Raw genomic sequence first — 20,453 nt, forward strand, 5'->3', positions numbered from 1 at the left:
GACATGCTGTCAGGTTTATGGAGGGAGGAAACCAAATGCCTCTTATACACAGATCCTTTGTGTCCCTCGTGTCTAGGGTTTTTGTTCACGGTATTGTTACCGATACCGATAACAATACGATTCTGATACATATCGGACTATATCGATCTGAAGTCTGAACTGGACACAATTAAGGGGTAAACGAATTTTTATCCTCTCAAGTGTGTCCAGTGCACCGCACGTAACCAGAAACATGCTTACAAGTGTGGTGCACCATTTGATGGACCAGGATCCTCTGCAGTACCGGTGGGGTGACGGTGCATATCCGATGGCACAGCAGAGGCCAGGTGGCACATGTGGCCTCTACTACACCGTCGCCCCACCGGTAGTGCAGAGGATTTTAATACCCCTCAGGTGCACTTAAAATGTGCACTAGACAGTGCACCACACTTGAGAGGATGAAAATCGGGGGGAAACACCGTATTTCTATTACTAATTCAATGAACGTTAACCCTCTAATTACTTTCAAGTCAAAGCCTCTACTCTGTTCACCTGACATTTTTCCCTATGCTCATAATCTTATTAAACAACTTGATTAGCCAAGATAAACCACAAATTCTTAAACTCTTTCACACTTCTTATAGGACCTCATCTAGGTCTTGTGCTTACCTAGTTTCATCCTTCTTAATGTATTTTTCATTTCAAACACCCTAGTTTTTCGTATATAAATATGATGTGTGGTGTCTTGATGGATAATGCAGTCTTCTAGGACATTATTCCTCAAAGTGTCTTCATTTTAAATATGATGTAAGGTGCAAATACCAACAGCTACCTAGTGCAATTGGTGAGCTGTGGTGCGCTTCACACCCATGCTCACCAGGAGGTCTCGATTTCGAATCTCCTGGCTGGTATCTTCTCCTTCCCTATTCCCCGACCCCGCCCCCACCCAAAAAAAATGATGTAAGGTGCAAAATAACTTTCACATCTCTTCTTAATGTCCTCATCCCTTGTTAGTACTTCATTGTCTTCATTTAAATACATTTAACATGATCGAGATCTCTACTTTTCCTCTCCTTCACTTTAGTTATCTTATAGATTGTTTTTTCCCCTTGCTTTGTGTGTATGTTATTATAAAATCTTAGTTTCTTCACCCTTATTTTTCTCACAAACTTCTTAGTTTCATTTTTGGCAAATGTATACATCTGTAAATCATTAATCATTTGCGACATCTTAAAACTAGTTTTTTAGTCTCCGTGGCTACTTAAACCTCATCATCCCACCATCTAGTCTCTCTAGAGCAATGATGTTTTCTTTTTGATTCGCATAGGACATCTGTAACAATCTTTTTAATACAAGTAGTCATCTCATTCTGCATCGTAATAGTGTCTCCCTCAAAATCCCACTTTCATTGTTTGACCAATTCATCACTAAATGATTTTTAAAGTATCTCCTTTTAAGATTCACCACATTATCCTATAGCAAATGCACATACCTATAATCACTAATCTATGTTATGTGGTTAGGTTATCCATTGGTCTATCAATACATATAAAATATTCTCATCAAACAACAAAAAAAACATATAAAATATTAAAATATTAATATATTATACATATAATATAGTAATATTATAAAACCTAATATTTATATTAGTATTATATATTAGTATTATAAGTTATAATAGACAGTTCCTAAACTGGAATTAAACCAAACCGAACTAAAATACTATGTTCTAAACCAATTTTATTTGGTTCGATTCGATTTTAGTTCCGGTTCCAAATTCATACGTTTCATTGGAACTGACTTAGCTAGGTATGGTTGAGATTTTGAGAACAAAAATTAACTGAATTGCCATATTGGATTGCAACTTCAATGTCGATACTATCGCAACCTGGTTACAAGTTACAACCAGAGGATATTGGAGATTATGGAGTATAAATTAAAAATCTTGTAGCCATATGACAAGTTAGATTTATGTTTTTTTATTTTTTTTCTTCCGGGGGGGAGTTAACATATATTATATCAAATTGAAATCTCTATGGACAGTAAACCCTAAAGTATCTTACTCACATTTTGTTTTTTTTTCCCCCCCCCCCCAGTAAAACGTTACTCACGTATCTAGCATTGGTTCAAATAGAATTTGCTAAAGTGGCAACACAAAGCATTGAAGAATTCATAGAAATCCGATAGTGGTTGGAGTATGAGTATGCTTGCATTGATATACATAATCTAGTACATTTTTTTTTTGGTAAAGTACAGAATCTAGTACATACATTTGCTTGGTGACATCTAGTGGTCAATTTTTAGTCCAATGTGCCTATGCCTTATTTTATTTATTTTTTTGATGAGAAAATAAAACAAATTACAACTAGGCAAAAGATACAGAGATGTGGTTCCTTGTTTGAACATTTTTAGCTAGGTTATAAGCCACTGCAAAACAAAAAGGAGCCCCCTTAGTACTAAATGTAATGTCTTGCCCTATGGTACTTATATACACAAATTCCTTGAGAAGTGGCCAAGGCCAAGGAGTATGTGTTGGAGTTGGAAGAGACTCGACAGTCCGTTGATTGGAGTACCACACTTCTTTCACCTTCATCCCTAGACTGGACGCATGCTGCAGCCCTGTCCGAATGCTAACTAATTCTGGTTCCATATGCCTTATTTGAATGGTAGTTATTGATGTCACATGTTTGTGACATATTCTAAGGCATACAATATATCTTTGCTATCTATTTTCATAGGTTTTCATATCTAAACCATTTATTCATACTTAGAGTTGGGTGTGCGCACAATAATGGCTAGAATACTAGTACACTAGCATGAAAATACACAAGATGCCCCACGCATGAGGTGTATCTAATTGAAGTAGAACCTAGTCGTGACACACATTGCTAATCTATACCATGTTTTGTATATCCAATGGTCATAATAATCTGTCTACATGATAGAACAGGTGCCATGTGAGATTTGAAAAAACAACAAACCCTTGTGACAATAATTGTTCACATGTTTAGATATAGTATTATAAACATGTTTTCAATTAAAATGTTTCGAAACAGTTTGATTTGTTGCTTACCTTCGAAGCACGGAAATTATATATATGAAGGTAAAATTTGTTTACCCCCAAAAGAATAAAAAAAGAGGGTAAAACTTTATTGAACTAACCATATTAATTGGTTTATCTAGGTGGCTCAAATATCTACCATGTGCCAGATTGAATGGACTTTGATTTGTATGAATAAATAGATCCCAATATATTACACCCATATGTAATTTTTTTTTTGTTGGGTGATGCGCCCATAAGTAAATTCCAATTCAAACAAAATATGGTTTGAAAATTTATGATTACAGGAGAATGCAGAATAATAGTAAAAGCATCATAGAGTGCGTGGACATATATGGGGATGCGATGTAATGGAAGTTGTGTGATTGAAATAGACTATGAAATCTAACATGTGGCTAATCTATTCTAGTTGTAGTTACCAAAGTTGGGCCGTTCACATATAATTTTTTTAAAGAGAAAAATAATCTAAATTACACATAATTAGGATACAAATAAAAAAAGAAGAAGCAGTTCAACAGTTTCACATCGTCAATCTAATTTATGAGAGTTAATCTAGGGTTTAAAATCATGACAAACACAATGAAGTAGTTTGAATTTAACTTAAACTATTGACAAATTTTAAATATTTTTATTTGGAAGTATACCTTTTAACCATATAGTTTTTATATTTTTTGACATTTGAGTTGGTTTGTGGTAGTATATATATATTATTTTGTTTTTCTAAATCACTGCAACATCAACAAATGATTTTGAAACCTTCTAACCAAAAAGATATGATAAAATAATCATGTTTTTATTAATTTAAAACCCTCGATTTGGATTATCTAAAATTTTCCTTCACTTATAGAGGACGTTTCACCCATCATCACAGGGTTCATAAACCCATCCTAGGTGAACAATGTATAACAATACATGCTTAGAATCGTCACTAACGAATCAAATAGGAAAACTCGAAAATGATAATTGCATTTTTCTTATTTTTGAAAAAAAAGGGGATATTGAGCTGAAATAAAAAAAAAACTAGATCAAGCTCCCTGAGAGTATAACCTATTACTCGAGCTCGAGAATAAAGATCTCCAGATCCGGGAGCTGAAACACTTATGTTTTTCTCTTTTTCAACAAGTGCTTTCTCAGCAGCCTACCATGTTTCACTTATCAAATTTTTTTAAGAATATTTAAACATTTAACATTCTATATCATAACAAATTTGTTGGGGACCCATTCAACCCGACTATGGACTAAACGAAACATAACGGGTCAGAATCGGGCGTACAAGAAAATCGTTCAAGAAACGGTGTAGACCCTATCCTCAATTCACCAAAAAGTATCCAAGGGCATTTTTGTCAGAAGGCCTAAATAACTAGACAAAAGCGCGGGAAAACGCTTCAGCCACCGACCACAGTGGGAGATTGCGAAGCAGCTGTGAACTGTGATAGGGGTTTTTGAGCTCTTCCCGCCCATTATAACGGTTACGGCCGTCACAAGTCTCGACTGAACCAGTGACGCTGTCCAAAGAAGTTATACGATCGAGGAGGAAGCAACAATGAACGGCGAAGGTAGACGTAGAGAGCGCAGAGATTCGAGAAAGAAACAAAATCATATCCGCAACGCCGAGGAGGAACTCGAATCCAAGCTAGGGTTTGATCTATTTTCTGAAGGCGAAAAGAGGCTGGGATGGTTGCTCACTTTTGCATCTGTGAGTGGTTTCATCTGATACTTTCTTCCTCATTCCGGCCATATTCTCTTCCGATTCATTATATTGGGAGTTCCTTATGTTGTTATCCTTTGCAGTCATCTTGTGAGGATCAAGACACAAACAAGACATATAGTTGTATCGATCTGTACTTTGTTACGCAGGTGAAAGATCTTCTTCATATTCATTTTTCTGGTAATATCGATGATGTAGTTCTTTCTCATTACCCAATTGCTTCGGCGTATACCCAAGTTATTTTTATGATTATTGTTGTATCAGGATGGCTCTACTTTCAAATCCAAGTACAAGTTTCCCCCTTATTTCTATGCCGCCACGAAGGTATATTTCAAAACAAGGGTTATAAAAAAGAAAACCGAAAAAGTGATGGAAAGAGAGGGAAATGAAAAGCAAGTAGTCTCATATACTATCTTGCGTGTTTCGAGTCTTGTTCAATAGTTGGATTGTTAGCGGATTTCATTTTTTCCATTCTGTTAATTAAATTCATTTTCGAACAACATTTGCCTCCTTGTTAATATTACAGGAAAAGATGGAAATAGATGTTGAGGCATATCTGAGGCGACGATACGAAGGACAGATTGCTGATATAGAAATTATGGAGAAAGAAGATCTTGATCTTGTAAGTTGTTCATTCCTCGACCTCATTAGAAAAAAGAAGATCTTGATCTTGTTAGTTGTTCATTCCTCGACCTCATTAGAAAAATTTCTCCCTTGGAGTTCCACTTAATATTTTGCTCCATTGAAGTAGTCCACTAATCATCCACTTTTTCATCCTTAATTCCCAGTAAAAGATATATATTTTTCTATTTGTATTTTCTATTTGTATGGATAGTCATTTGGGATAAAACTATTGCTATAGAATATCGATCACTTGAGGAATAGTTGGTGGCAATCCCTTACATGTCCTTGTGAGAATGGTTTGGAATCTGTTAAATATATATCATTAACATGAATTGCTGTTTGAAAATTACAAGGCAGATGGATGGAGTGTTTTGCTAATAAGTGTGCTTGCCGGGAAAACATACATTGCCTTATAATTAGTTGGAGACTTGATTTCCTGTAGTTGCTTTTGTACATTTTTGCGACCTTGGTGAGGAGTGTAGTTGTCTTTTCAATGCAGTGATCAAATTCACAGAAAATATTTATTCACATGTGCTGTTTCTCTTGCTATAGCAGTAGAGCATTGGAAGTTTCTCCTGCTACATTATTGGAAATAAAGTGTTTTCACATTCACATTTAAAAGCTTAATAGTTTCCTATTGGGTTTATTTGATCCTTCAATAGATTCTGTTGAGAAGCATAGATTGCGACTTGGTTTACCTTGATTATGTTAAGGAAGTACCTAAATGACATGTGAGGACTCCGCCGAGTGCATAAAGAGGGGATCGTACTTAAATATGTCAGTATAAAGCACTTGTAGATATCCCTTCCCATCCTTACCCTACAATTGGTTTATGATTGTTTTTATATTTTCCTTGATGTTATATTACTTAAATTGTATGTATGGCTTAATGTACATCACAGTGATAGTTTAAAAATACGTTTCTTAGTACGTGGAGCTAATTGTATTAACTTGTCCACAGTAGTTGCAATCAGTGAGTATCACTGCATCCATGCTCAACAGCAATGCATGTTGGTTATGCTTATTTTTTACTTTTTATTCTTTATCAAATGTGTGATTTTTGCAGAAAAACCATTTGTCTGGTTTCCGCAATTCTTATTTGAAGATATCCTTCGATACGGTCCAACAACTGATGCATGTGAAGAATGATCTGCTGCATGTTGTTGAAAGAAACCAGGCAAAGATTGATGCTACAGAGGCATATGAATCTATATTAAGCGGCAAAAGGTAATTGTCAGCTGTACAAAGTCATGTCATTGGTTAGGAGTAAATCATCTTCTAGTTCTTCATTGTTGGTGTGCAGCTCCTTTTTTTGGGTCCCCAGAGGAGGAAACCGAATTGCTATTAATTGCCTATGTTGTCCCTGTGTCTTGTTTTGAGTCGCATACTCTGTAGGATTTTGTTTCTCTTAAATGGTGTTGCAATAATTTTTTGCCTGGTTTTTAATGGTTCATATGTTTTTACCATGGCTTGCAGCAAGCAAAGACCTCAGGACTTTATAGACTGCATCATTGATCTCCGAGAGTATGACGTTCCTTATCACGTTCGCTTTGCCATTGATAATGGTGGTTAACATATGTCCTGTTAATTTTGGAGCTTAGCTTCCCTTTCACAGTTTCTGAGATTTATAATGAACAGTTATTTCTATGTGTATAAGTTGACATTCTGGGATCTTCATGCAATGCAGATGTAAGGTGTGGGCAGTGGTACGATGTTAGCGTATCTAGTAATGGTGTTGTTCTGGAGAAGAGGAGTGATCTTCTACAACGTGCTGAAGTTCATGTTTGTGCATTTGATATTGAGACAACAAAACTTCCTTTGAAATTTCCAGATGCTGAATATGATATGATAATGATGATATCTTACATGGTGGATGGACAAGGATATCTTATAATTAACAGAGAGGTGTGTCTAATAAGCCATGATGCTCTCTCTCTATCTCTCTCTCTCACACACACACACACACACAAAACACAAACTCATTTTTTAGAATGATTATTTCATTATCCTTCGCATCTGTGGCACCTGTTCTAGGCTGCTGTTTGCATTATACATATATAGTTTTTTTCTTTGCTTCATTCTTTAACTTGGATAATGTCTTCTAATTAAGGAAGGGGCAACAGGGCGTGTATTGCATAAACCTAGTCTGATTATATCCTGATTCCTGGAAACCATAACCTGTCCCTATCTGTCATAGGTTCGAAAGATAAAAAAAAAAATCAATTGAATAACAATACAAAAACCATCATCACCCAGCTGGTCTAATTGCAAGATGCAGTGAGGAAGTGAGAAAGTCTGATAATCCCTCATTATACAAAAGAAACTATACATCAAATTAGAAAGGAGGCAAGGAAAGAGAATAGGCAGTGTGATGAAAAAGCCAAGAGTCTCCAATTCAATATCTAATTTGAGAATTCGTAAAGAGGTCTACCTAGTTCATTTAAGGATAGAAAAATTTCACATCGGGGTGCCAATTTTACTGGTTGGATTTGGGTCAGTTTGCACATAAAAATCAAAGTCCTTGGGCTTTTGAGCCAGTGCAAAAGCCATTTGGGTGAGTTACGAACTAAAACGACATGTATCGATACCCTGTGTATAACTTAAAAATACCATCTATCTTCAGACATTTGACAAATAATTAATGACAACAATCTCTCCAGTGATGTTTATGTATGTGTGCTTTCATTTGTGTTTATTTATGATGTGGATGGAATTATATATATATAAAAAACATATTTTTATAACTTATATATATATATATATATATATATATATATATATATATATATATATATATAAGAGGGTGGGCCTTGGTGCAACGGTAAGGTTGTCCATTGTGACCAAGTGGTCACGGGTTCGAGTATGGAAACAGCCTCTCTGCAAAAGCAGGGGTGATAGAGAGAGAGAGAGAGGGAGATTTCATTTTGAACATTATTAATTATATATAAGAGGGCGGGCCTTGGTGCAACGGTAAGGTTGCTCCATTGTGACCACATAGCATGTTACAACCGCTTATACCAAAAGCTTGAGCTGTTAAGTAAGGGCTACAACAATGTATATCAAATTATCAACACACGACTCCAAACATTTCAACACTCTCCTCACGTGTGCCTTTGGCATACCTGGTTCTACATGTGGACAAACAACTTTGGGAGGATAATAAATGGACAAACAATCATGTTGGAGGGTCCAACCCAAAATCTTAAGGCATTAGTCCTCAAGTATATGAAGGCACCAAGGATCTGAACTAACCGATGTGGGACTATACCTCTATAACTCCCAACATCTCTATATTTGACTTCTTTTCTCTGTGTTGTATGGGCTTGAACATGTAGTTGGAATCTGTTGCATGTCAAGAAGTCTCTCTCACCAAGTCAGATTCGTGTTTTGGAAATTTTAACATGAAACAAATTGGCTTGCAAGTCTATGAATGGGATTTCCATGCAACATTGTTTCTCTCATCTTATTTCTGGTATTTCCGTTAAAACATGCCATTTTTATGTTTCCTAATATAAAATTAGGTTATGCCCTTTTCTGATGTCTAGTAATATACGTGACCCAGCGATATTTGTCTTGGTCACATTTTTGATGATATTGCTGATCATTGGGGTTGCCGGCACTGAAAACAAATGAGAGAGATGCCATACTATTTTATCAAAGTGGTTGATAGAAATATTCATCCCGTTAGTTTTGTAATTCTGTATTATGATTATTACTTGAAATGTTCGACACTTGAGCAATTCAATAATGCCACATTTTGTTTTAGTGCGTGGGGGAGGACATAGAAGATCTGGAGTACACACCAAAACCAGAATATGAAGGGTATTTCAAAGTGAAAAATGTGAAAAACGAGGTAATGGGATATTATTAATTGGTTGTTTGAAATGTGTTCAGAGTGCCATTGTGCCTATTGTTTTGCTTCATATTTTGCCCTCCTATATTTCTATGAGCTTGCAGGAAGAGCTCATTAGACAGTGGTTTGTTCATATGCGAGAGGTGAAACCTGGTATATATGTCACATACAATGGTGATTTCTTTGACTGGCCATTCCTGGAAGCTAGAGCAGCTCGTCATGGAATTATAATGAGCAATGTATGCTTCTGCTATCCGTTTTAGTTCTTTTTTATTTGTCTCATTACTCACTACCTGATAATTGGTAACTTAATTCAACATGCCGGCCAGCTTAAATGTGTGCATTTACTCTTTCATTTGTAACTGATTAACATAACTACAAATGCGGTTCCTGTCAACAGAAATTTTCCTCTCTGTTGTCAATTTTTGGTGGTTTAATTTCCTAATCCAATTTCTGAATTTTATCTACTTCCAAAAAAAAATTTCAATTGGCCCTTCCTTACTTGTTATCTTTAAGGCATAGGGTGATTAGACCAAAACCATGAAAACTGTCTATAATTGTATATTCCGTTAACATGTTCGTGCATATAGTTTTTGGTGTTGTTGAGTTGCATGAAATATTGTCAATACATTGACAATAGTTTTATGCAACCACCACAAATGTACTTGTACATAATGAGTAAAAAATAAATGTATTAAGAAATAAATACTTGTCTTTAGAAAATTTAGTCAGATCAACTGAAAATTTACTGCCTTGTATTCCAAAGTAAAATCCAAACTTGAATTTGTCTAGATGCCATGGTGTCATCTAGACTAAAAGGAAAATCTAATTGACTTCATCATTGGTGTTTGGTACCGTATCATAATTTGGTAGACTTGGGTGAGTCCATGAAATAGAGGACCTCATACCCAACTCACTGATCAAATACCAGCTTGAAACAAGAAAGACAAGTAGTTAAAAAGTGAATGTAAAATTTCTTAAAATCACAGGAATGCCATTTCATATAGTGGCATTTTTATAATCTTATCACTCTTTACTCTTTTTTTGAGGCATTTCTATTCTTTTTTGGGGCTGAAATTTGATGGGTGAGTGGGGTATGCTGTACCCTATGACATGGACCCACCCTTTTTGCCTGTTGGCAGTCTGGTGCCAATGTAAACAACACCATTCATGGTGTCATCTAGACAAATCATTTTTTAATTATGTTTGAAATCATAGTTGTCAAGGCGGCTAGGCGTACAGGTGGCTCTGTTTGGATTTGCACCTTGCGAGTGTCGCCTTAATTTTTGCCATGGATTTCATCACTGATATAATAAAGGTATGCCAAACAGGATATGTGAAATGTATACTTGGACTTTTTCGCTTAAGAGTTAAGCAAGGGAAACTCACCTGAAGAATTTAATGAGACCAGAAGAAAATAAAAAATTATTTATGAAGTCAGTAGTTTCATGGGGATACATGCATTATAAAAAAACTAGAGCTCTTTGCTCTAATCATGAGGGTCCTTTTCCTATTGTGTAGTCCTCGAGTTTTCCTAGTCCTTTTGTGTAAGTGTTCTTCTTTCTTATTCATTAAAATTTATCACTTATTAAATAAAAAATTCTTCATGAACAGCACAAATGATATTTCTTTATCGTAGTTTTTTTTTTTTTTTTTTTTTGAAATGGAAATGTTAGGGTAATACATCAAAAGAGTAGAATGACAAACTCTAATTACTTAAAGCATGATGGACTATGGGTTTTGAGTCCTGACCTCTTGCCTCGGCGAAAGTGAACTTGCATAAAAATACTATATGCACAACTTGCTAGTCCAATACTGCCTTATTTTAGTGGCCTTGAGCAATTGAGCTCACAAGGAAGCAAAAGATTACAAATGCTGACCTAGGCTCCTTTATGTCACTGATGTAGATCAAAACATGAAGAAGAAGAGGCCAAAACACTGTTCAATTCATGTGTCATAGCCCCATATTTGCCTTGGTGAGAATATCACTAGAAGACCTTGTGGGGCCCAAGACCAGATTGCGTGAAGACTTATTAGAAGACTCAATTTTGACTATGTGTAGGGGATATAGGAGTTTGATTAGTTTCTATTTTTAACATAGGCTTAGTTTCTATTTTTATTAAGTTGCTTGTTTCTATTTTAGAAACCTTGCAAACTTAGAGTTTCTGTTTTAGTTACTTGCTTGTAATCCAAGTCTCAGCCTTGAGCCTTGTAAGGGACTTGCTATTTGATTGTTTCTATTTTTGGGCTCAATACTTGAGCTTATATATATTGTAATCTGCCCATAGAGGCACCTGACGAATTAATGAAGTTGCTTAGATTGCTTTGTGCAAGTTTTGATGAGGATGAAGGGCTCGGAGGCTTGGCTGAGAGGGCCTGGCTGAGGGAGCCGAATCTCCCTATCTCCCCCTTTCAATCTTCTTCTATCCTCTTTTCCTGCCCGATCCCCCCCTGTTGCTGCTGCTGTGAGACTCCAATTTGTTACTGCTATTACATTATTTGGAGACTTAAATCCGCCATTAATCATTCCAAGGATTGCTGCTGCTGATCATCAGTCATCACCAGAGAAGGATCGAGACACCCCTGCAGAACCAGTTCCTGCCTTGTCTCTCCAGCAAACTTCAAGCCTCAATTTCTCTGCAACCTGAACTCAGTTTCAGCAGAGGTTTGGAGGATTGAATCACACAACCAAGGGCAACACTCGATATCTGATTTGGAGTCCAAACTCCCACTGGTTTGCAAGATCTCAACAAACCTTCTAATTTCGAACCTGTCCCATATCTCAGCAACCCTTGATCTGAATTGACTAAGGTTTGGGGGCTTTTCATTGCTGCCTGTGCCTTCACTTTATTCCAGTTTGAGCACCTGCTGCTGGTTGGTTTGGTCTGTAGCACTTACTTTCTATTTTGGAGGCCTACCTTCTAATTTCAAGTCCAACTCATAACTCAACATTCAGCCATTAGAATTGGCTGTAATTTGAAGCACAGGACCTGATCAACCTCACCTCCACTTGACCTAAGTTTGGTGAAGTTCTATTGGCTGGTTTGCTTAGAATGGCTGCTTTCTAATTTCAGCCTTTCTTTCTATTTTCTGTTGTGGGTTTATTTTTGGGTCTAGGTTAACCCTAATCTAGTCTTACATTAGTCAGACATAGTAAAACGATTGATTTTAATTCCTTACTAATATGTTAAGTATCACAACTTCTGTTTTGCACTTGATCAGTCAAATTTGTGATTAGCCATCATCCATGGGAAGTGATTTCTCTAAAGATTCCTCTGCTAGTTGCCATTGTTTCACGTCAGGCATTTCCATAGTTGTCATGGCATCTCAGCGACCCAAGGCGTTGGAGGGGGGCCCGGACGCAAGGCGACCAAGGTGCCTGGACACCTAGGCATTGCCGAACCAATTATGGGCATTTTCGAAGTGCTGAACACACTGGAAGCTTCTTGAACAAGAAAAAATCTTAGTAATTTGCCTATGCAAAAAGGAAATAAAAATTTCAAAGTAATTGGAGTGGAATTGGAATTGTGTTAGGTTTAGATTTATTTTTCTTGGTTATGCTACTTCGGGGTTTTCTGGACGGCCCGCCAAGGGATGCCTTCATGTATGGCCTAAGTATAGGTTGGATGGGGCTGAAGTTCTGTGGACAGGTAGATCCCTAGGTCTCATGCTTATATGTCAAGTTTCAGGCCAATTGGAATTGGACAAGTGGAAAATTAAGGCTTGAAAATTCAGGACTACGAAGATGGTTAATACCAATGCATGGACTGCCAAGAGGGTGCATGGCATGCCAATACCTAGGAGAATATATGATTGAATTTGCCGCTGAAATTTGACACGTGGCCAGTCCAAACCATTACTGTAGCTCTCCAATAGTTGGAATTGCCACGCCCTTCTTTTACGTGGTAGAACATAGGTGGGCAGTGTGAAAGACCTTATGACTTTGCTAAGTCATCATGTTATGGGTGTGAAATTGCTGTAATGGTTCCAAATGTTAATTGCACATCAATTTGTGTAAAAAAAAAACCTCATCAATGAATTTATATGCTTTTAAAATGTAATTAAAATTTTAAAATTATTCTCAAGTATTGGGAAATTGGAAACTGATAAATTTCAGTATGTGTCTAGTTTATAATGACTGAAAGAAGGATAGTTTGCTGTGTTCCCTTTCTTCTACTTCTTATTATTAATTTTTTTGTTTCTACTTGGGATCCATGTAGCCGACCCCATTTAGTTGGGATAAGGCTGAGTTGTTGTTCTAATGGCTGAAAGAAGACCGGGTGAAATATATTTATGAAATTGGTTCATCATTCCTTTTTAATCTGATCTTGTGAGTAGGATAGTTTGGGGCAATCTCTACCAAAACAACTCACTAATGCCGTTTGGAACCATCACACATTGCAAATTGATGCAAACTAACAATTGGTCATTGGTTCATCCTCATGTAAACATAAGCGCAAGTTATTAAGGTTGCTAAGTGTACTAGATCCAAAATTAGTACCCGATGTATTGTGAAAGAGTTTTCCAAGTGCACGAGGGAGGATTTAGAGTGTAGTATATGTTAGTCACAGCATTGCTCATGTGAGCACATGTCACTTGAATGAGCCAAACTGTCTCAGGAAGAGGCTTTGCCAGATATTGTATTTTATTATTGGCAACATGCCATGTGAAACTGTAAGCCATCTGTAGATAACTAGATATTTGATTATTGTATTCTTAGTGGAATTATTGAGTTTTTGCAACGGGAATGAGTTTTCCTGGACTATCCCGGTGGCCTTCCAGCTACCACTGTCTCAAACATGCCTATTACCAACTATGAGGTATGAATATGGTGAAGAAAGAAATCACATAACTGATACAAAAAGACCATGTGGATGCATTAATGACATCATAAAATATTTGTCATTTTAGGTTTCATAGTCCAACTATTTGTGCATTTAGCAATGTTTGTCATTCTTTTTGTTTATTCAAATCAAGCAGCTTATATATTCAGTTTGAAGTTAAATACTGCTTTTTCAAGTAAATTTTTTCCAGACATCAACAGTTCAATGCTATAATGATGGTGTCATGCTTTTAATTTTGATGGTATAGTTATTCTGATTATTTATCTATTTAGAACGGTGAGCACATATTTACTGCTTAGTGCTTAAATTTTTTTCCCAGTTGGTACATTAATATTTATATCTGCATGCATTTTTAGTCCTTGTGAAACTAAGAACATTTAGTTAGTTGCAGTTCCTTCATTCTGGATGCCTATTATTTTCTTTTGACATTGAGCATGCAGGAGCTGGGGTTTCAATGTGACAAGAATCAGGGGGAATGTCGTGCTAAATTTGCTTGCCATCTGGATTGTTTTGCTTGGGTGAAACGTGATAGCTATCTTCCTCAAGGGAGCCATGGTTTAAAGGTGTGAATTTAATTCAGATTTATTTACTCAATGTTCTTAGTTACAGATCAGAGTATCACTATACCGTATTAGAACACAAGAATACGTTCTTGTTATCTGACTTATCTCTAGATGTGAAACAAAAAAGTAGAGGGTTATGTGCAGTTGTGAAGCTGATTTCTTGTTATCTCTAGATGTGAAACCAAAAAGTAGAGGGTTATGTGCAGTTGTGCACTTACTCTTTTACCTCTAATTTGCTGTTTCAGTTTTTGTTGGTTCTAGATGTACTTATAACAAAGTAAATGGCATAATTGACCTTTGTGAAAATGCTTCTTCATCTGAATGTTGTATGTTTAACTTTAATCTGGTCTCTGTGAGCAGCCTAGTCAGGCCATAGCCTTAGCTTTCAATGTTTGGTGACAACCTTTTGTTGGGGATTCCTCAGGACTAGATTTGGTGCTTACCATTTGTTTCCCGTCTTTGACTAATATTCCTATGTATTGTCTCTCCTTGTTTACAATTCTAGCATTGATTGCTAATAGAACAGAGCAGGTTCGACAGGATTTTTGGTGGGCTGGTTAGAAGATGGGGCCAGTTATCATCTAGGGGATACACAGGAGATTTCCAAATCCAAAGTCGAGGGGGAAAACTTTTGGGGTGGTAGTAGTAAGGAGGTTGAATATATCAGAATAATCCTGCCATCCAAATCATTCTGTGGATCTATGGGACAGGAAGAACAGTTTATGGAGGTCCATTATTGTTGCTAAATTTGGTTTGATGATTGGTAGGGAAACCAAGTAACCAACCCAATGTTTACTTCTTGTGGGACTGGTAAAGTTTCTCCTTATTTCGCAGAACACAATGGTCATTTGCAAATTGGAGATGGGAGTTTCTTAATCTGGAATTCTTTGATATTGTTTATGTAAATACTAGTTAGCTTTCTTAATATATACTAAAGATATCCACATTATACTGAAATAAGTGGAAGAGACTAGAGTGGTCCTCCTTGTCAGATGTCTCTCTTAGCTTTAAGGACTTGAGTTGGTACAACATTATTTTGTAGACATCGGAGTTTCTTTCTTAAAGGTGAAGCCTCTTCCTGTTCACAGTTCAAGAATGGAATTGTCCTGTCAAGGGTGTCTGTACGAACTCAGCCCCATTGGTTTCCTGAATAAACTCTAACAACTTCTATTTTGTAAGGTCCTAACGTGTATTAGAATGCTTAGCAGCTTTGGAATATTTGAGTGGTTTGGAAGATTTTCAATGTGACTTTTTGATGGGTATGTATGTAGAGCTGAATGATGGTTATTTTTGATGGGTTCATTATGACCCTCCCCAGACCTTGCAGTGACGGGAGCCTCATGCATTTGGTACGCCCTTTTTTTTGGGTTTCTAAATAAGTTTGAGTCTCTGAAGTCTTTAGAGGTGGTTTTTGTTTTTGTTGAAATCGTCTTCCAATGGGACAATTTTTAGCAAGTCAATGTACTGCCACTATTCTTGTTATTAATTTTTAATATTTGCAATTGTCAAAAACCTGCTCACTTGGCTTGATTTTTGTATTATTATAAATGTTCTTCAATAACCTGTAGAAGGGGCCCAGGACTTCTTGACTTTAATGTGACTTAAGTTGCTTCTTGTTGTGAAATGGGTTCAAGGGTATTTCTGTCCTAGGGGTATTTTTGTCCTTGTACCTATTCTAGAATGTTCTCTCATCTATTAGAAATAAAGAGGGGCTGCGATCATAAAGTCACAAGCCATTATTCTCAAATTTCCACAGTCCACACTTCTAAAATACTGAGATATATGTATATTGCGAAAGTTTTCCTTCACCCAGATGGTGATTTGATGCTTTGATTGGACTCTTGGAATAGTGAATGTCGTCATTAACTTCCGCTCCTTATTGTCGAAGGTGTGACGATCCGAAGCCGGACAGGGTTAAAGGTATTGCCCTCACGGGCACTGATCAAATGATCTTCTATATACCTCGATTCATTATCACAACTCCCATATAACATAACATACACAGCTGAAGACTTACTAATTGGAGTTGGATATACTTCATAGTTCTAAAGAGTATTTATAAACAAACAGTAACAATGGTGGCAGATAATTACATTCAGTATCCAAACTTTTTTTTTTTAACCCGAACTTACTTGGGACCCGGGACAACCCCTAGAATATTATTAAAAATCAATGAAATAATAAAAGAATACACGGGGGGGACATTCCGCCTTACCCCAGCCCAAGACAAGGGTCACTCATGGTCCCTCAAGAACTTGTCCAAACCCAACTGGAGGCAAAGCTCCAAACATTAATTCTAAGTACAGGCAGACCCGCCTTGTCCTCCCTAAGAAGCACCTGAAAAGCACCCTGAGGCATACAGCCGTGTTGGAAAACAGTAGAGGCCCCAGAATCACAGGCATAACTGGCCAACCAATCAGCCGCCCTGTTGCTCTCCCGAAAAGCAAAGGACACACAGGCCTGCGTAGAGGATATCAAGTCCAATATTTCCTGGAACCAGTACCACCCTTTCCAGAGATTGCACCTCTTTTGGTTTGCCATTCTGACAATTTACGCTGAATCCGAGTTAACCACCACATCAAGAAATCCCATCTCCTGGCACAAAACCAGCCCATCTCTCAAGGCTCGAAGCTCAGCAACTGAGTTGGTGCAGACCTCATAGAAATGAGCAAAAGCAGCCAAAGCCACACCCGCCTGGTTTCTAATGATCCCTCCTCCTCCACCATAGCCCGGATTACCTCTGCTGGCCCCGTCCACATTCAGTTTAACCGAGTAAAACGGTGGACACCAATAAACAGGAACTGGGCATTTCAGCTTAGGGGTTGGAGGTATAATGCCAAAGCACTGCAGGATAAGACTCTCCCTCATGGACCCTCGCCGATCTACCCCTGAGGGGAGATTGACTTCTTTCACCCGCACCTTAATTGTCGCAATTATTGAACTTGCGGTATGCCTACCTTCTCCATGAGGGACCATGAGTGACCCTTGAACATTACATTACATTTCTCTTATTTCTTGAACATATCCTATACATTCTAACAAACACAAAAATATATTAGCAACTCTCACCGGCTACTCAGCCCTGTCTCTCAAGTTTATGCACTTGATGCACAAACATCCTTTTTTTATCTGGGTCAGCATATTCACACTCTCCTACCATCTCAAATGTTAAATCAACATATAAAATAGGGTGAGCTAAAAGCCCGGTGAAGAGAATCATGATATATAATTAATCATACTTATAAGGTTTTTCTATGTACTTCAACAATTATAAACATCATTTCTGAAGTAAAACCTAAGTTTGGTCATCTTGGTGTCTTGCCAATGTGCACAATAATATGAGGTTCTGCCGGCCATCCACAATTGTCTATTCTACTCCTGATTTCAGTCACCGAAGCACTGGGGATGAACAATGTGAATGTGATCGATGATTCCCCTAGATACACGATCTACTCCCTTGTTCCAGTCACCGAAACACTGGGGAGGACCATGCACTAGGAAATCACCCATATAAGTTACTGTCTCTGTCTTTGGTTATTGGTCTACTCCTTATTCCAGTCACCGAAGCACTGGGGAGGATTATAACCAGTCATATCACGTATTACGTATTACATCTTCCCTCATCCCATGCCTATTCCCTTACTGGAAAGGGATGGCAGTCAAAAGGTTCTACGCTCATTTCTTTTCATATAAACGTATCACATCATATTCATTTCTTTTGTACATGTCCATACTTGGCATCCATTTAATCATTTCTCATTTCATTCATATACATATTCATTTCCATGCAAAAGTATCATGTCTTATTACATAATATAAGAATCAGCTTATCTTAACATGAATTATTTCTATCATTAAACACATAACAGTCATACTTATGCCACTGTACAGTTAACACATATCAACATACAATCAACCAGCCTATACATTACAGTATATATTCCCTCACATAATCAATACATCATACTTCATAGTACTAAACATATCATTCCATGTACATACTGTTATAAGAATCTCATTTCTTTGTCATTCTTATTTCATTTCATACAAACATATCATATTACATTTTTATCATTTCACTTGTTCATGTTCATTCCTTGCATTTAGTCAAATCATTAACACAGTAAGCATACAACAATTCATAACCATATTCCCCTCACATCATTCGTTCTCACAAACATATACATAACCATGATCCCTCACCTTTTCTTAACAAACTAAGTGTCCGCATACAAAAGTGGTGTATAAGCTCTCAAGAACCCAAGCTAACACCTCAGTAGAAAACCCAATTCCTCTTTCAATTCCCTCTTCAATTCAGAATTCCAGCAACCAAAATCCCCTAATCCCTATGTAAACAGTAAGTAACCTAATCAGTTACCCACTTACCCCATCAAAGAATAGAAATCAAATCACTTACCTTTAAAATCTGAATTCCAGCTGGTGCAACTTCTTCCTCTTACTTCCTTCTTCTTTTCTTTCAATCCCTTTTTCCAAATCTTGATTCAGCAATACAGTTGATCAAATCTCATCAGGTATAGTAGCAAAACAGTATCCCAAATTCAATTCCTTACCTTCTTCTTCTTCCTCTCCTTCTCTTTTCCTCCCTTCTTTCTTTCTTTCCCTTGCTCTTTCTTTTGCTTTTCTATTCAGTACCTAAGCAACCCCACGGTTGGGGACTTGGGGGTTTTCTAACTCCTAGCCCTTAGCTGCTTCACCTACTTACTTAAAAGCTGCTAGTGCTCACAAGCTGTTGCACCTCAAGTGCCACCTCTTGAACCCAGTTATGTTTCTTATGTTCCATCAAAATCTAAAACTTGCTAGTGGTTTCAAAATTTACTGTGGAAATTACAAGTTTACAACTACAGTATTGTTTCAAAGAAAGAAACTTGTGGGAGCCTTTTTATATCGTTTAAATAGAAGTTGCATAACTTTTGTCTATCAATGAAGGCAAAAACACACAAAGGGAGAACAAATAAGTTCTTGCAGTTACAAACTGTCCTGGTATCTTTTTCTATCTTCTTCGTAGAACACTGTGCTGGTATCTTGACTGTGAAGATTGCAAATGATTACTGACATCTCCAAACATTCGAAACATGCTGGCACTAATATTAGATTTTTTAACTCAGGGCTCAATTTAGATTGGTCATATTCTGTGATCTGAGGTACAGAGTTCATTGCTTTCAGATTTTATTAGCTATTAGATTTGAATGACGAGTTTTAAAATTTGTTAGTTTTGTTGCTCGAGTTTTGTTATTAATTTTATTGAATTGCTCTGGCCTTTCCTCCCCTTACTTTTTGCATTATTGTTCTGAAACTATGATTCTTTTTTTCCTTTGTCTTTTAGGCTGTTACGAAGGCTAAGTTGGGATATGACCCACTTGAGGTGAATCCTGAGGATATGGTACGCTTTGCCATGGAACGTCCCCAGGTATGTGTGACTGAAAATGATTTTTTTGTTCATGTCACTGAATTGGTGCAGCCACAAGTGGTTGAATTCATGAAATATTGTGGGTATAACACAATTAGAAGATGAGAATGAGATCCATTTCAATGGAATGAGGAAACCACCCAACCCCCCAAAAAAGCTATTGATGGAAAAAAGGCAATTTCATTAATGAGGAGATAGAGTTCACTGTTGGAAATTTTGGATTGTCATTACTAGAAATAGGCTCAACTATAAATAAGTGGCGAGGCCTTGGCACAACGGTTAAGTTACACTATTGCAACGGTAAGGCTGCGTACGTTTGCCCCTCCCAGACCCTGCAGTTGCAGGAGCCTCGTGCACTTGGACACTATTAAAAGATACAAATAATTAAAA

The 20,453-nt window shown here is 37.1% G+C and overlaps 1 protein-coding gene across 9 annotated transcripts in view; it reads left to right on the forward strand.

The window, feature by feature from the left end:
* The first annotated feature begins 4,357 nt into the window (after positions 1-4,357).
* LOC122659731 (DNA polymerase epsilon catalytic subunit A-like) overlaps positions 4,358-20,453 on the forward strand; it is an 84,736-nt gene continuing 68,640 nt past the window's right edge. For 4 of the 9 annotated variants that reach the window (XR_006332541.1, XR_006332542.1, XR_006332543.1 and 1 more), the window contains exons 1-11: positions 4,502-4,739; positions 4,835-4,900; positions 5,016-5,075; positions 5,278-5,373; positions 6,442-6,602; positions 6,852-6,940; positions 7,063-7,280; positions 9,142-9,228; positions 9,333-9,467; positions 14,513-14,635; positions 19,980-20,063. Coding sequence is in view for 6 of the 9 variants with exons in the window: in XM_043854845.1 (XP_043710780.1) it covers positions 4,587-4,739; positions 4,835-4,900; positions 5,016-5,075; positions 5,278-5,373; positions 6,442-6,602; positions 6,852-6,940; positions 7,063-7,280; positions 9,142-9,228; positions 9,333-9,467; positions 14,513-14,635; positions 19,980-20,063 (1,272 nt within the window). In the remaining 3 variants the exon portion in view is untranslated. Of the gene's footprint in view, positions 4,469-4,501; positions 4,740-4,834; positions 4,901-5,015; positions 5,076-5,277; positions 5,374-6,441; positions 6,603-6,851; positions 6,941-7,062; positions 7,281-9,141; positions 9,229-9,332; positions 9,468-14,512; positions 14,636-19,979; positions 20,064-20,453 lie in introns of those variants that run through there. The other 5 variants (XM_043854853.1, XM_043854861.1, XM_043854886.1 and 2 more) reach the window with 5 other exon arrangements.

This window comes from Telopea speciosissima, chromosome 1, assembly GCF_018873765.1.
Source record: "Telopea speciosissima isolate NSW1024214 ecotype Mountain lineage chromosome 1, Tspe_v1, whole genome shotgun sequence".
NCBI classification, from domain to species: Eukaryota; Viridiplantae; Streptophyta; class Magnoliopsida; order Proteales; family Proteaceae; genus Telopea; species Telopea speciosissima.